Source organism: Chrysochloris asiatica, unplaced genomic scaffold, assembly GCF_000296735.1.
Source record: "Chrysochloris asiatica unplaced genomic scaffold, ChrAsi1.0 scaffold00064, whole genome shotgun sequence".
Lineage (NCBI taxonomy): Eukaryota > Metazoa > Chordata > Mammalia > Afrosoricida > Chrysochloridae > Chrysochloris > Chrysochloris asiatica.
The window spans coordinates 6746656-6764240 of NW_006408582.1; the positions used below are offsets into that span (position 1 = coordinate 6746656).

At 38.1% G+C, this 17585-nt stretch overlaps 1 protein-coding gene across 3 annotated transcripts in view; it reads right to left on the reverse strand.

Moving 5' to 3' along the window:
* ELP3 (elongator acetyltransferase complex subunit 3) overlaps positions 1-17585 on the reverse strand; it is a 145100-nt gene that overhangs the window by 120784 nt on the left and 6731 nt on the right. For all 3 annotated transcript variants that reach the window (XM_006864349.1, XM_006864348.1, XM_006864347.1), the window contains 4 exons: positions 14817-14955; positions 11636-11706; positions 10489-10552; positions 1635-1703 (listed from right to left, as the gene is read on the reverse strand). In XM_006864349.1, the coding sequence (XP_006864411.1) occupies positions 1635-1703; positions 10489-10552; positions 11636-11688 (186 nt within the window). In that variant the 5' untranslated portion in view covers positions 11689-11706; positions 14817-14955. The remainder of the gene's footprint in view (positions 1-1634; positions 1704-10488; positions 10553-11635; positions 11707-14816; positions 14956-17585) is intronic.

The following is a 17585-nucleotide window of genomic DNA, read 5'->3' on the forward strand; positions in this document are numbered from 1 at the left end:
TGGTTGGTGCGTAAATTTGAATAATAGTGGTATTAACTGGGCTTCCCTGTAGGCACATGGATATTATCCTATCACAGACAGCATTGTACCTCATGATTGATCTGCATATGTTCTTTTTGACGATGAATGCAACACCATTCCTCTTCAATTTGTCATTCCTGGCATAGTAAATCATGCATTTGTCAGATTAAAAATGGCCAATACCAGTCCATTTCAGTTCACTGTAGAATCCTTGAATATGGTGACCCAAGGCTTGAATTTTTTCTTCAGTTCTTACAGCTTGAGAAATTCAGTGTGTTCTTTCTTGTCTTTTGGTTTTCTAACTCCAGATCTTTGCACAATTCACATTTCATTGTAACATTTGACTTTGCTGTCTTCTCCAGTTGCTCTTCGAAATTTTCTGTTCAGCTCTTTTACTTCATTTCTTTCATTTGCTTTAGCTTCTCTATGCTCACGAGCAAGTTTCAGAGTCTCTTCTGACATCCATTTTGGTCTTTTCTTCTTTTTCTGTCTTTATAATGGCCTTCTGCTTTCTTCCTGTAGGATGTTTTTGATATCTCACAACTTTTCTGGTCTTCAGTTATTAGTGTCTCATACATCAAATCTGTTCTAGAGATGGTCTCTAGTCAAATTTTGGTTCTCATGGACTTGTTTCAATTTTCTTCAGCTTCCACCTGAACTTGCATATGAGCAATTAATGTCAGTCCCACAGTCAGTCCCTAGTCTTGTTTATTATGCTCATAATATTTAACTTACTGATCCTCTCTTCTTACAGATATAGCCAAATTGATCTCTGTGTATTCTATCTGGTGAGTTCTATGTGTATAGTCAGTTACCTTTTGTTGTTGAAAACAGTTTTGCAAGAAGAAGGAGTTGGTTTTGCAAAATTCTATCAAGCAATCTCCAGCATCCTTTCTATCACCAAGGCCATTATTTTCCAATATGGATCCTGTCTCTTTGTTTTAACTTTCACATTCCAATCACTTGTAAATATCACTGCATTTTGATCAACTGCAGATTGAAAAAGTTGGTAGCATTCTTCAAGTTTAATCATCATTGGCTTTAATAGTTGAATAATTTTCAATAATAGTAGTATTAACTGGTCTGCTTTGTAGGCATAATTTTCAGACAATAAAATCCACTAACTTGGGTATATAATTTGATGAGTTGTGATAAATGTATAAAGCTGTGTCACTGATACCACAGTCATGATACAGAACATTTCCATAACCTGAAAGAGTTCCTTATACCCCTTTGTAGTTAATTCCCTCAAGCAAACCAGTCATCGTGCTTGCTGGTCTGGCTTATGGAAACTAGAATTCAAATGACATGCCTTAGTCTTAGAACTTTCATAAACTTAACACTGCAAAAATTTCATACCATAAATGAGTTTCTATATATTGAAAGAAATTCAGAAAAACAGTCCTTAAATAAAAACACAGTCTCAGAACATAGTCATCTTAAGACCTTGTTATACATTGCAACATTATTTTCCTCTCTGGACAGATATGAAAAGCTTATAAAAAGGAAATATTTTTCAGGCTCAACATTATTTTCAGGTTCAGCCCAATCAAGCAACAATAACATTTTACTACAGACAAAATTCTAATTCCAAAATGCTTTAAAATTTTTACCTGCTCTATTCGGTGTCTTGTCTGCAGAAAAGGGTCATATCTAGCACGGATAGCTCTCATGGAGGTTGGCTAAGGAAAAGAAAAAAAAAAAAAAAGATAAATATCCTGTTATACTCACATGTGAATTAAAATTAAAAAGTAGTTCCAAAGCGTTATATTAATAATAAAATTCTCTATGGTTAGGAATACTAAACTTGTATTGTGTTTCTTTCTTTCTCTGTTTTTTCAGCATTCAGAATAAAGTACAAAATATCATTGGGCTAGTACATCCTCACTGTCATAAGTTTTTAATTCCAGGGTGTTTCCTTGGATCCTATTTGTCTTTTGTGTACTTACTGAATCCCCAGGGTCACAGAATTATTATGACATTCATGTTGTTGTTGTTAAGTGTCACTGCATTGGTTCTAACTTGTAGGCACAATGTACAGCATTTCCAAGGCTTTAAATCTTGGTAGAAATAGAAAGCCTCATCTTTCTGGGGGCCCTGAACCACGGGCCTTGTAGTTCAATCCAGTCCTTACTATATAACATCACCAGGCTCCCATGACATTCACAGACATGCTGTTTCTGTTAGATGACTTAAGAGTCACTCTGACTCATAGTGACCCTATGCACAACAGAACGGAACACTGACCAGTCCTTCACCATCTTCACAATTTTGCTATGTTGCTATGCTTGAATTCATTGTCACAGCCACTGTGCCAATCAATCTAACTCATTGAGGGACTCCTTTTTTTCACTGACACTGTATTTTCCAAGCACATTTTTCTCCAGGGACTGGTCCCTCCTGATAACATGTCCAAAGTATGTGAGATAGTCTTTTATGGCTTTTAAGAAATATTCTCTATACTTAAAAGACAGATTTCTTTGTTCTTCTGGAAACCCAAGATATATTCCATAGTCTTTGTCAACACCATAATTCAAAGGCATCAATTCTTCTTTAGTATTCCTGATTCACTGTCCAGTTTTCACATGTATATGTGGTCATCAAAAATCCCATGGCTTGGGTCAGGCACAAAGTGGCATCTTTGCTTTTGAACACTTTAAAAAAGACTTTTGCAGATTTGCCCAATGTAATTCATCATTTTGATTTCTTGACTACTGCTTACATGGGTGTTGATAGTGGATCTAAGTAAATTAAGTTCTTGACAACTTAAATATTTTCTCCGTTTATCATGAAGATAATTTTAAGGAGGGTTGCTTCCTTTAGGTTGAGGTGTAATCCATGTTGTAAGCTATAAGCTTTGATTTTCATCAGGAAGTACTTCCAGGCCTCCACTCTCAGCAAGCAAAGTTGTACAATCTGCATATTGTAGATTATTTATAAATCTTCCTCCAATCCTGATGTTTTATACTTCTTATACTCCAGCATCTTGAATTATTTCTCAGCATATAGATTGAATAAATATGATGAAACCCTAGTACACACTTTTAATCATTTTAAACTACACAGTATCTCCTTGTTCCATTCAAATGACTGCCTATTCTGGTTCCACATGAGCACAATCAAGTATTCTGGAATTCCCACTTTTCAAAATGTTTTCATAATTTTCCATGGTCCACACAGTTGAATGCCTTTGCACAGACAATAAAACACAGGTAAATATCTCTCTGGTAGTCTCTGCTTCCAGAGATAGCCCTCATTTCATATTCTCTACTAAAGCCAGCTTAAATTTCTGGCAGTTCATTCCATGTACTGCTGAAACTGTTCTTTGTCTTCAGTAACACTTATTTTCATGTGATTATTAATGATACTGTTCGCTAATTTCTATATTCTATCTACTCCCGTAAAGATTTACACCCTCGGAAACCCTGTACAGGGTCGCTATGGGTCGGAACCGACTCGACGGCACTTAACAACAACAACATTGGATCATCTTACTTTGGAATGGGCACACATATGAATCTCTTCCAGTCAGCTAATCAGGAAACTATCTTCCAAATTTCTTGGTATAGCTTCCAGCACCTTGTCTGTTAAAACACAACTGGTATGCCATGAATTCCTGAAGGATTGCTTTTCTCCATTGTTTTCAGGGCAACTTGGACTTTTTCCTTCAAAACCACTGGTTCTTGATCAAATGCTACCACCTGAAATGGATGAATACCTACCAACTCTTTTTGGCATAATGACTCTGTATTCTTTCCATCTTGCTTTGATACTTCTTGCATTATTCAATATTTTATCCACGGAATCATTTAATATTGCAAGTTGACTCTGAATTCTATTTTAGTTCTTTCATTTCGAGAAATGCCAGGCATGTTCTTCTCTTTGGTTTTTACATGTCTTTACAAGTTTCATTTTAATATTTAATTTTGTCTTCTGGGGATGCCCTTTGAAATTTTCCATTCCACTCTCTTACTTCTATTTTATTTGATTCTTCCATTGACTTTCACAACATTCAAGAGTATGTTTCAGAGAATCTTCTGACATCCACTTTGGACTTTTCTTACTTTCCTGTCATGATTTATAATGGTTTTGATGCCATCTCCAAACTCATCTTGTGTTCAGCCAGTAATATACAAGGTGTCAAATCAATTTATGAGTGGAAGCAAGAGAAATTCAGCAATCAAGACATGGGCTGAGTTTAGCCATGTTCCATAGACATCTGATGACCTTGAGAGAAGAACGAAGAGGATGGGCTGGCTGGTTTGAAGTTCAGGGAGACGTGTTAACTCCCAAGTCCAAGGACACTGACCTGCCCACCGGGGGCTAGAGTTAAGAGTGAAGCAGACAGCTGGTCTACAGTCGGGGGAAACAAGCAAGAACTCCAAAACTTGTAGATAGCACCCATTTAACCTAGCTTGGATGGCTTGCTGACTAGAACTCAATCAAATGAAGACAAAGAAGTTTGATACAGGAAGCAAGCATAAATGACTACAACTTGATCAACTGGACTTTCCTTATGGATGAAGAAGCCCAAAATTCCAACCAAAGAGGAGTCTTTATAACAAGGATCAAGCTTGCCAACTCAACACACTGGGTTGACAGGGGTGGGCAACTAAGACACCGGCTATCAAAATTGAGGTGCTATAAAGGCATAAAGTGGCTGGCTTACACGATTTCACGAGGGTGCCTAGTGTCAAAAACAGGGGGTAACACAGAATCCCCACTGAATAGTTTTCCTCTTGTCCAGATGGGTCTGGTGATGATGGGGATAGCAGTTTAAGATTCAATTGTGAGTAATTGTTATCAGGATGAATGCTGACTGTCACAACTGTAAATGTAGAAGAGGTACAACTAAAAGTGGGGAGCAGTTAATCTGTCATTTCAGGAACACTGGACCTTAGGACCATTAAGGGGGAAGAGCATGAGAGGAGTGAGGATCCTAACCAGGAAAGCAGTGACAACAGAGATGGCAGCGGAGGCGATGGCATAGAGAGAGAGAGAACAGCAGAGGACTATAAGCCCATAGACTGAGAAAGGCAGTGTGCCTGCATGCAGGAGGCTGGCTTGCAAAATGTGCCCTTTGGATATTTAAACAAGTATATATTTTCAATATGGTAAATATATTTTTTTAAAAAGGTAATAGAGGTAAATACTGTTGGCTGAGGGTACATGGAGGGGATTGTAATGATTGCAATGATTTGTTAAATGTAAAACTGATGATCTGTCCTGTAAATATTCATTCAATTCACAATAAAAGCTTGGGGGAGGGGGAAGGAAGGAAGAAGAAGAAGGCAGGAATACATGGAGTCACTGTATCAAAAACAAAAGGTCGACGTTCAGCCATTTCAAGAGTCAATGGTACTAAAGATATACTGAAGGTGCTGGCAAAGAACAAGGCTCTGGTAACTGATGAAACACAAATTGAAATTTTTCAACAAACTGATGTAGAACTGGAAGCACTCACTCAACTTTGCCAAGAAATTTGGAAGAGTGCTACCTGGCCAACTGAATGGAGGAGATTTATAACTGCGTCCATTCCAAAGAGAGGTAGCTCAACAGAAGAAGGAAATCATTGGACAATATTATTAATATCGCATGCAAGTAAAAGTTTGCTAAAGATAATTCAGTAATAGCTGCAGCAGTACACTGACAGGCAGCTGCCAAGATGGGGACATGGAACAAGGGATATTACTGCTAACATCAGATGGATCTTGGCTAGAAGCAGAGAATACCAGAAAGATGTTCATCTGTGCTTTATTGATTATGCAAAGGCTACTTATGAATTATGACAAGCTATGGACCACACTGCAGAGTATGAATACTCTGGAACACTTAATTGTGCTCATGGGGAACTTATACACAGATAAAGAGGTAGTCATTCAAATAGAACAAGGAAACACTGAATGGTTTAAAATCAGGAAAGGTGTGCACCAGGGCTGTATTCTTTCACCATACTTTTTCAATCTGTATGATGAGCAAATAATTTGAGAAGCTGGATTATATGAAGAAGAACGTGGCATTAGGACTGGAAGTAGACTCATTAACAACCTGTGATATGCAGATGATACAACCTTGCTTGCTGAAATCAAAGAGGACTTAAAATACTTACTAATGAAGACCAAAGACCACTGCCTTCGGTATGGGTTGCACATCAATGTAAAGAAAACAAAAATCCTCAGCACTGGACCAATAAACAACATCCATATAAATAGAGAAAAGACTGAAGTTGTCAAAAACTTCATTTTGCTTGGATCCACAATCAATACTCATGGAAAGAACAGTCAATAAATCAGCAAAACTGCTGCACAAGACTTCTTTAAAGTGTTGAAGAGCAAAGATGTTAGTTTGAGGACTACAATGTGCTTGACCCAAGCCATGGTATTTTCAATTGCCTCTTTTGCACATGAAAATTGGACAGTGAATAAAGAAGACTGTAGAAGAATTGACACATTTGAATTATGGTGTTGGAGAAGAATATTAAAAGTACCTTAGACTACTAGAACAAACAAATCTGTCTTGGAAGAAGTACAACCAGAATGCTCCTTGGAAGCCAGGATGGTGAGACTCCTTCTCTCCTACTTCATATTATTAGGAGGGACCAGTCCCTATAGAAGGGCATCATGCTGGATAAAGTGGAAGGTCAGATAAAAAGAAGAAGATCCCCATTTGCACAGTGGCAGGAGCAATGGGCTCAAGCTTAATGACTGTGAGGATGGCTCATTAAAGGCAGTGTTTTGTTCTGGTGTGCATACGGTCACCATGAGTTAGAATCAACTTGATGGCACCTAACAACAACAGTAACATATCTGAATTCACTCTTGTGAATTTGTCTTAATTTTCTTCAGTTTCAACTTGAATTTGTGTATGACATAGATGTGTGTATAAATGTAAAAGAGGTACCTGGTAAAATGACCTTCAAACAAAGTTATTAAATATAGCATGGTTTGAAACCCTTGATGCTGTTGTTATAAAATGAAATACAGTCTCCAGTTATAAAACATGTACGCCCATGTCTCACTTAATGACATGGTTAGTTTCCAAAGAACAGGCTATTTTGTAAATATTGGTACTACGTGAAATGGGAGATGACCACATCAGGTAACAAAATGGGAAATGACTCCATTATTACACGACTACCAATTTACATTCTTACATAACTATCAAATTTCAACATTACATAACTACTAAATTACATCATTACCTAACTGTGGAACCACTGAGAATCATGACCTAGCCAGGATGACACATAACCCTAACCATCACAGTCAGCATTATACTCACTTCACACCTCGGCATTTATTACTGCCAGATGTGTGTCATTAAAGTGCAAAATAGTAGGATAGACGGTTTCTTACCATGGACATAAATGCAAAATGCTACATTATCATAGTTGATAAATGAGGAGGTGTAATGATATAAGATCTATTGTCACGTAAGAAAGGCAAGATGCAGAACAGTGTTGTGATCACTACCACTTATGGAAGCTAAAAATTTTATATATGTTTGTTTCTCCACAGATCCATAAAATATTCTGAAGGATATACAGAAAATAAGTAGTACTAACTACACAGGTACTCAAGCGAGTAAAGTTTTGCTAAAGGTAATACAGAAATGGCTACAATCATACATTGACAGAGAACTTCCAGAGGTTCAAGCTGGATTCAGAAGAGGCCGTAGAACAAGAGATATCATTGCTGATGTCTGATGGATCTTGGCTGAAAGCAGAGAATATCAGAAGGATGTTTACCTGTGCTTTATTGACTACACAAAGGCTTTTGATTGTGTGGATCATGACAAGCTATGGACAACATTGAGAAGTATGAGTATTCCAGAACACTTAATTGTACTTCTAAGAAATCTGTACCTAGACCAAGAAGCAGTTGTTCGAACAGAACATGGGAACACTGAATGTTTTAAAATTGGGAAAGGTGTTTGTATTCTTTCACCATACTTATTCAACCTGTGTGCTGAGCAAATAATACAAGAAGCTGGGTTCTACGAAGAAAAACGTGGCATCAGGATTGGAGGAAGACTCATTAACAACCTGCGATATGCAGATGATACAACCTTGACCGCTGAAAGTGAAGAGGACTTGAAACATTTAATTATGAAGATCAAAGAGCACAGTCTTCGATATGGATTACATCTCAATGTCAAGAAAATAAAAATCCTCACCACTGGACCAATAAACAACATTCTTATCAATGGAGAAAAGATTGAAGTTGTCAAGGACTTCATTCTTCTTGGATCAACTATCAACACTCACGGAAGCAGCAGTCAAGAGATCAAACAACGTATTGCACTGGGCAAATCTGCTGCACAGGAACTTTTTAAAGTATTGAAGAACAGAGATGTCAGCTTGAGGACTAAGGTGCGCCTGACCCAGGCCATTGTGTTTTCAATAGCCTCATATGGATGCGAAAGCTGGACAGTGAATAAGGAAGATGGTAGAAGAATTGATGCCTTTGAGTTGTGGTGTTGGAGGAGAATACTGAAAGTGCCATGGACTGCCAAAAGAACTGTTTTGGAAGAATTGCAGCCAGAGTGCTCCTTGGAGGCCAGGATGGCTAAGCTTCATCTCTCATACTTTGGATATATTGTCCGGAGGAAACAATCGTTGGAGAAGGATGTCATGCTGGGTAAGGTAGAGGGTCAGAGAAAAGACGAAGACCTCTAATGAGATGGATTGGCCAGGTGGCATCATTGATGGACTCAAGTGTGGCAGCGGTAGTGAGGTTGGCCCAGGATCGGACATCGTTTCGTTCTGCTGTGCATGGGGTCGCTATGAGTCGGTTCCGACTCGATAGCACCTGACAACAACAACAACAACTACCTGTGGAAGAAGCTCTGGTAGCGTAGTGGTTACGAATTGGGCTGTGAACCTCAGGGTCAGTAGTTCGAAACTATTAGCTGTTCCACAGGAGAAAGATGAGACTTTCTGCTCCCGTAAAGATTTACAGCCTCGGAAACCCTGTATAGGGTCACTATGAGTCAGAAATGACTCCACAGCACATAATAACAATAACAACTACACGTGGGGAGCAGGAAAGAATCGCTACGGGATAGGAGTAAGAGAGTTACTTTTCACGGAGTAATTCCTTTCACATTTTTAGAATCGTGAGCCATGGAAAATGGATAAAATGAGAAACATAAATAGAAGAAAAAAAAATCAGTGATTTACTGGCTCCTGGTCACTTCTGAAGAACTCGACACCTTCAAAAGCCTCTTTATTGGTCTCCTCCTTTCACACAGAAACCTAAAAAACCTTTGAAAGACTTCAATTAGATTATATCATCTCCCCTGCTTTAAACACTAATGGCTTATCATCGCACCTATAATAAAACGCAGACTCTTACCTGACTTACAAATAACTTGATCTCTCTCCCCAACTTCAGGATTCCATTTACCGATGCTCTGGACCACCCCAAAGTCATTTCTACTTTGGTGTGTTGCTTCTACTTATTCTCTCTGCTAGAAATGCTCTTTCTTGATAGTCCTTTGACTGGTTCCTTCATGCCAATTAGGTCTCACCTTAGTTATCACCTCCTCAAAGAATCCCTTACTAACCAACACAGCTAAAGTCTCATCAGCTCAGCTACTATCTATCTCTGTACCCTACTGTAATTATCTGCTTAACATTGATTAGTATAGGTAGTCCTCAACTTGCAGCATATTTGAGTTACAACAAACCACACTTACAACCAACCATCTGTGGGGTTTTGCAGTATGTAATTTGTATATATTAGTGTCATATGTTCATTTACAGAAGTTCAATTTTATGATTTACTGTTCAAAACATTGACACATTGGTTTAATTTTCTAAACTAAATCAGGAGCATTTCAATTCCTTGAGAACATGGACCCAAATGCTGATTGCTTCAGTAAAGCGATTCAGGAAGATTTTACCACAAAATATATGACGAAAATAAGTAAATAACCATACAAGCAAGTTTCATACAGACTAGAAATGCTATCGCATTCCTAGAGGGTAATCCAGATGATCCAGAACCTTCCACAAAGAGTTATAACTACAAAAGACAAAATGCCAATGTTGTCCAACTCTTCTTCATTTTTGGAGTAAATTTTTATGATTTGTGTATTTTTTTTAATGTACATATGAATTAAGATATATCTGTAAGTTTCTATGCAATGTTTCCAATCCCCAAAGACAAATAAAGATCAAGTTTATAAAGATACTGATATTAAAAGGCAATTATTAATGACAACAAGAAAAATGAGGTACTCAACTTGTGTCAGACCAACTTTTGAGATAATGAAAAGCTGAGATACTAATAGTGTCTACCTTCAAAAGGTTGCTGTAAACTTGTATTTCTCCAGTGACTAGAATAATGGCACTTGTACACAATCATTAATTATTCGGTGAAGGCACAACTATTTTTGTAAAGAGGTAAAAAAACAAAACCCCATTTTATAACATTTCATCAAAACAATCTTAAATTACTTTACCTCATATCCAGTATAAGACTGAGTTGAATACTCAAAATCTGAGTCAGGTCCGCCAGGGCAGTATCTGCCAATACAAACAAATGGATTAGGCTGTCAGATACAAAACTTATTTCAATTATCTGGTTCAAGCATGTATTCTCCAGAAAATCCTGGAATCAAGAGTTTCATTTTCAAATTCTAGCAGAAAGGTCTACCTTTGAAGTATCTGCAAATAATACATTTTCTACTAACAAGTACACAAGACTTTACATTCACTTCCAAAACATTGCAGTCACTGTAACTTTAAAGCAAGGGTGGGAACCTTTTTTCTGTCAAAATTTATAACGTCATTCACAGGTCATACAAAATTATCAACTTAAAAATTAACCTGCTATTCAATTAACTTACCCCTAACACTGCGTTAATGCGCCAGACTGTAAAGCCATTTGAACTGCAAGGTCAGCGGTTCAAGCTCACCAGTCGCTCCTCGGAAACCCTATACAGGGTCGCTATGGGTTGGCACCAACTCGAAGGCATTTAACAACAACAACAACGTGATAGCTGCAGTTGCTTTGGCAAGGGCAGACCAAATGATTTCGATGACTTTATTTGGCCAGTGAGCCGGATGTTCCCACCCCTGCTCTAAAGGTTTATATTTCTAGGGACAAATAAGAGGTCCTAAGTTTTCTTTAAGTTTAGATGAATATGTATAATGCTTTCTTGATAACCATAGTCAAGGAAATCTTACTACCTTTCAACTTTCCTACCTTGATTCATACAGAATCTTTTGCTAATTTCTCTTACTTAAAAAAAGTCTAATAACTATTTATATAGATAACCTTCCATTTTGATACTTTTCTGATCCAAATTCACTTTAAATTTCTGACAATTGGAATTTAGGTCTATCATGTTTCCATGTTTCATCTGTTAATTATTTATTGTTTTATATTTTTTCTTATATATTGCAACAAATTAAATATTTTTATGTTCCACTTTTAAAGTATTGAAACAGTGGTTTTAAAGTATTGAAACAATGGTTGCTTGTTTCAAGAAGTAATTTATAAATTTATTACATGGAAGTTTTTACTAGTACACACTTATCAAAGGCTCTAGGGGACTTAGTTCAATGAAACACACACACACAACATAGCAAAATCATTATACTTACACACATATATTTCCTGTAAAACTGATGTGTGGACATCTATGGGGTTTGCACATCACTGCCACAACAGCAATCTAGAAAGATTAATTAAAGACTATTATGAGATAATTAATACACAATTCTGGAGAGAGATTATCTGTCAGAAGTAGCGAGAAATACAATCAGAGATCGATACACAGGGGAATTTGAAGGCATTAACAATGCTGCGTTCCTTCTTTCTTTTTTATTAAAGCACCCCTCTCCAAGTCTTCCCCTGCCTCCATCAGTTTTTGTGCCAATTTCTCTTATTATATGTTGCTTTCCCCTTCACCTAAGTTCACATGCGTTGACCCTCTAGTCTCCTTCCCTTCCACCTGTAACCAACAAAGAATGTTTATGTTAGTGTGAGAACCTTTTCTTGGCTTTTTTTTACAATTGTGGTCTCATACAATATTTGTCCTTTTGCGACTGACAATATCACTCAGCAGCGGAACAATCCTCTCAAGTAACATTTTACTTAGAACTTCAATATATAAAAGATGAAGTAGAGATGGGATCTCCTCTCATGGTTTCCTATTCCTCCCCATGACCTTGTTGCTGTTAAGCACCACTGAGTTGGTTCCAACTCACAGCAACCCTGTAGAGTGTTTCCGAGGAGAGGTTGGTGGGTTTGAATCACTGACTGTGATTAGCCGTCCAGGGCTTATCCTACAGTACCACACCAGGACTCCTTATTTTCCACAGTGGCTCTTAAAAAAAAAAAACTTCCAAGGAACTCTATACCTTTGTAGACTACAGTTTAAAAATTACTGATAGGGTGAAAAAGGCAATGACTTTGAAGTCATCAGAAAGATTTAGGTTTGAATTTTCTCTCTTATCTCTTACTATGTATTTCCTATCTTATAAAATGAAGAAAATACTACCTACCTCTCAAGATAGTTCTGAGAATTAAATTAGAAAACACAGCCAAACTAGTCGGCCTAGTGACTGGTGTAGAATAGGTGGCCAACATGTGGTAGCTATTATTGTTGTTATTAATAATAATGCCACTACTAATAGGATGGTGTTGAAAACAAGAACTCAAAAACATCCAAACAACTAACGCACCATGAGAGGTACAGCAGGAAAAAGGCCTGGAGGTGAGACTGCAGAGTGGACAGTGAACGACAATCAGCTGTGTATTTCTGAATTGCATTGTGAATTGCGTTGTAGTTTTAAGCAATCATTCAGGTAACTTGCGGAAGAAGGCTTTGGCGCAGGTAAGACAAAGTAAGCCATCTGGGAAATGACAAATGATCTAAACAAGAAACACAGACAACAGTGGAAAATGTGCAATACATTTCTGGGAAATAAGGAAGACAGTGATACCATGAACTTAAGATGGACAGTAAAGATGAATGAGCAAGTCTGAGGTTAGTTTTTTGGTTGTTGAATTAGTTTTAGTTATTTTAAAACAGGCAGTAAAAGGGGGAAATATTTAACAAGCAATCAGCTCTGAGCCTGAAGCTTGGGAAGAAGTCAGAGCAGGCAGTCAGCATATGGCAATGGTTAAGAACATCAAATGGATGAGACTGCCAAAGAATGTATGAATGGACTTCAAAAAGTTTGTGAAAAAATGGAATTAAAAGATAATGAAATGTTTCCACAAACTTTTTGAAGTCCCCCCTCTATTACAGCAATAAAAACAGTAGGAGCCCTGATGGCACAGTGGTTACATGCTTGGTGGGTAACCAAAAGGTTGGTGGTTTGAACCCACTAGCTACTCCAATGGAGAAAGATGTGGCAGTCTGTTCCCATAAAGATTACTACTTGGAAACCCTCTGAGGGCAATTTTACTGTGTCCTTAGGGTTGCTATGAGTCAGAATTGACGCAAAAGCAATGAGGTTTGGTTTTGGGTTTACGACTTTTAGCGGTTAACAGAACAAGAATAGCCTTCAAAGAAAGAAATGGTCAGATGTAGTAATAGTGCAGAGGATTGTGTCATGGAAGCAGCTGTATCCATCAGGTTTGAAGGTTTGCTAAATACTTATTTTGATAAGTGACAAGCCCAAGGAAAACACCAAATACTAAATATTCAAAACTTAACTGAAATGAAGTGAATGATTTACTATGTCTCTTCTAGCCTTACTCTTTGTAACTCCCAACAAACAACATTTTTACCCTGAGGGGTCTGGGTAAGAGAAGGTGGGAGTAGATGCTGAAAGGATTATATGATCCAGTTGTAAGTGGTTAACAGGGTTAATTATCATTGTAAAAGTTTGGAACTTTAATGTACACAAAATGAGCCATCTCAGAAGCACCAGCTGGAGATCTCACTACCAATTAAGGAGAGACAGGAGTGGCACAGGTTCTTTAGACTCAGAGATCCCTGAACACTGAACTTCCTCAACCCAGGGACAGAAAGCTATGACACTGGAGGAGGAGTTTGGGGAAAAAAAAGCAGCAGCAGCAGCAAGAGAACCAGAGAACAAGACAGAGCAGTGAGCTGAATGACTTTAGGCAGGAGGCTTGCTTACAGCAGTGGTGTGCCTCCAGGCACTTAAGGGAACTAGCTGGCTGAGTCACAGAGCGCCTGCAGGCTGAGGCTTATAGTGGAGTGGTGTGCCTGTGAGTATTTATCAACAGCCCTAAAAAAGCTTTTGTAACACTACCAGAGCAGAGCCGAGAGGCCAAGGGCCAGAGAAAGGCTCACTTGTGGTCACAGCAGAGGAGAGATTGTCCTGACTCTAAGAATTGTGCCCTGAGCATTTTCTGGTCCTGTAGCGTAGTGGTTACGAATCGGGCTGTTAATATCGGTCAGCAGTTCAAAACTACCAGCTGCTCCGCGGGAGAAAGATGAGGCTTTCTGCTCCCATAAAGATTTGCAGCCTCGGAAACCCTGTACAGGGTCGCTAGAGTCAGAACTGACTCCATGGCACATAACCACAACAACATTGTAACCTGTTAACTTTCCTATTAAACTCTCTAACTGTAATATGGTCTCTGAGTTCTGCGTGGCCTCTGCAATGAATTCTCAAACTCAGTTCAGTAGAGTGTTGAGGAAGAAAGGTTGGTGTTATTATTATTATTATTATTTTTTAGTTTATTCATAGATTATGTATGTTAAGGATATAAACTTAAATGTCAAAGAAGGTATATGAAGGCAGGTATTTCTAGCAGAATCGAATATGATCAGCTGATTATTTCAGGAATTGAGCCACTCACCCCACTGGCAGTTCTGATGGGTTTTGCCTTTAACTTGGGAACCAAGACCTTTCGATACTGAGGTGGGACTGCAGCAATGATATCCACCAGGCGAGGCTGTGCTGAAAGGCCATATTTGGCAGCTGTCTTTGTTTTCACCCTGAAATTAAAGCATTACTAAGAGTATAGCAAGGAGTTCTGATAGTGTAGCAGTTACGAATCGGGCTGTGAACCACAAGGTCAGCAGTTTGAAACTACCAGCTGTTCCGTGGGAGAAAGATGAGGTTTTCTGCTCCTGTATATGAATTGGAACCAACTCCATGACACAAACCACAACAAGATTATAATATTTCAAGGAGAAGTTACCAAAAGAATACCTATTAAAAAAATTAACTTGTCATTTCCCTATCCCTTTACCAGGGAGAGTAGCTTTAAGATCTGTGACAATCAGAGAAATAAAAAACTAAAATTCATGAATGAACGACTTCCTCTTTCTATCCTAGAACACCAGAAAGAAAACCAGAGAACTACAGAGATCTATTTCAAATTATAACTGCAGCCTCAGAGGGCTATTAACTTTTTCTTTCTCAATCTCAGCACTATTGACATTTGGGACCTGATAGATAATGGTTTGTTGACGAGGCTGTCATATACAATATACAATGTTTGGCCTCTATCCACTAGGACCCTTCCCATTAGCACTAAAAATGTCTCCAGACAATGCCAAATGTGCCCTGGGGGTGGTGGGTGGGTGGGCGGGAGAGAAGGGCGTTGCCAGGAAGAGGAGGTCCACAGTCACTCTAAATCAGATTCAACTAACAGCAGAGGGTTTGAGTTTGGTGGTTGGGAAATACTATCTTAGACAAATGTAGTCAAGGAAGGCTATGCAGAATCAAAGAGGGCATAAAGTGTTTTGTAAAGTTTTTAAAAACATCATACAATAAAGAACACAACATATAATAAAACACAAAAATATACTTTAAAAGTAATTATAAAGCCACCTCATACAAGCACAAGTTAAGAAACAAAATATTATTGGCACTGCAGAAGTCCTTTATATGCCCCTTCCTGATTGTGAGAAGATTCCCTAACCCCTTAGAAATAACCTTTATCTTAATAATTTCTTTGCTTTTCTTTCTAATTTTACCAGCTTTTCATTATAATTTCTTCTCTTTGTACCTACTAGCCAAATCCTAAAAGTCACTGTCTTCAAACTTAATCTATCTAGAAATATTTGTGGGGTACTCTTACGATTTTTCAACAAAACTAAACTGAGCACTGTGTGGAAAATATCAAATCCCGATTTCTCTGCCACTGTTGTTCTGACACCAGCTACATTCTGATCTTACCCAGGGTCACATCTCACACATTGGGACACAGCCCTCCAAACTATTAAGTCTGCCCAAGATCTCAGATGCCAACCGCAAGCTGAGGAATCCCAGGATTCCCTTCTCTCTGGCCCTCACTACTCCCTGATTCTATAATTCACTACAACCACTGACAGAACTCACAGGAAGTGTTATTACAGAAAAAAAGATACAAATGAAGAAAGCACATAAGGTGAGGTCTGGGAGGGTTCCCAAAGTAGAGCCTCTGTGACCCCAAGAGAGGTGCACAATCCTCCTAAATGTATCAATGTCTTTTAACAACCAGGAACCTGAGGAACTGTGTCCAAAGCCTTTACTGGGGTCTCAGTATGTAGTCATGACCGAAGCAGCCCACCTCCTCCTGAAGTCAGTTGATAGCACTAACCTTGGTCTTTCCGGTCTGGCTAGCCCCCACCCAAAAGTCATCTCACCAGTTAAATTCTCACATGTAGTCTGAAGACTAAAGATAACAAAAGTACCTCTATTACTCAAGACATTCCATGGGTTTAGCATTATCAGGAAAACTGGAGCAAAGAACAAGTTAATATACACTCCACAAATGCCTAACACATACAAAAGACTAATACCAAACTACATGGTATATCAGAAGGTATATAACTTATAGTCCTTCAATGTTTTAGATAACACACAGGCATGCAAAAAAAAATGTATAAGGGATAAAAAGGTGATAAAACATACATGCAAAAATACAAACAAACAAAAAGCAATGAATACTTCCAGATTTCAAGAAAGGGACTCAGTGAGCACTGGGAAGACAGTCATGGAAAATGTGCACAAAGAAAGAATAGACCCCAGACAGGTAAGACATGGAGATGAAACCGGAGCAGAAATGCCACGTTATATGAAGGTGCAAAAAGAGGAAAGCCTATGTTTCAAGAAATATCTAAAAAAGAAAGCAAAATATTTTCAATATGAAGGGACAAAAATTTTAAAAGCTGGAAAAGTAAGTTGAAGCCAGTCTGACAGGATTTCTGTAATAGGTTAAGGAATCTGCATTTAACTCCATAAACTCTAGGGACAGGCTGCACAGAGAAGTGACAGGATAAAAGTGGAGGCAAAAGGAAATTAATGCAGCAAAGAGATAAAAAGAGACCCCAAAAGTGGAAATTAACTTTAAAAAGGGGTACAATAGTTAATACTAAAAACAGAAATGAGAAGAAAATGAAGGGCCACAAAATTTAGACCCTAACTGGACCTAGGGAACATGAAGACCCAAAGACATTCTTATAGTTTCAAACCTGGGTGAAGGGCAACACAGTTAAGCTAAGAAAACATCAGAGAAGAGACTGGTTTTAAAAAAAGATGCCAACTTTGACTTTAGATATGTTAAATATGAATGACAGAAAAATACAAAAAGGAGAACTAGTCACTAAAATAGTCACTTTCATTCTGTTTTTTTTTG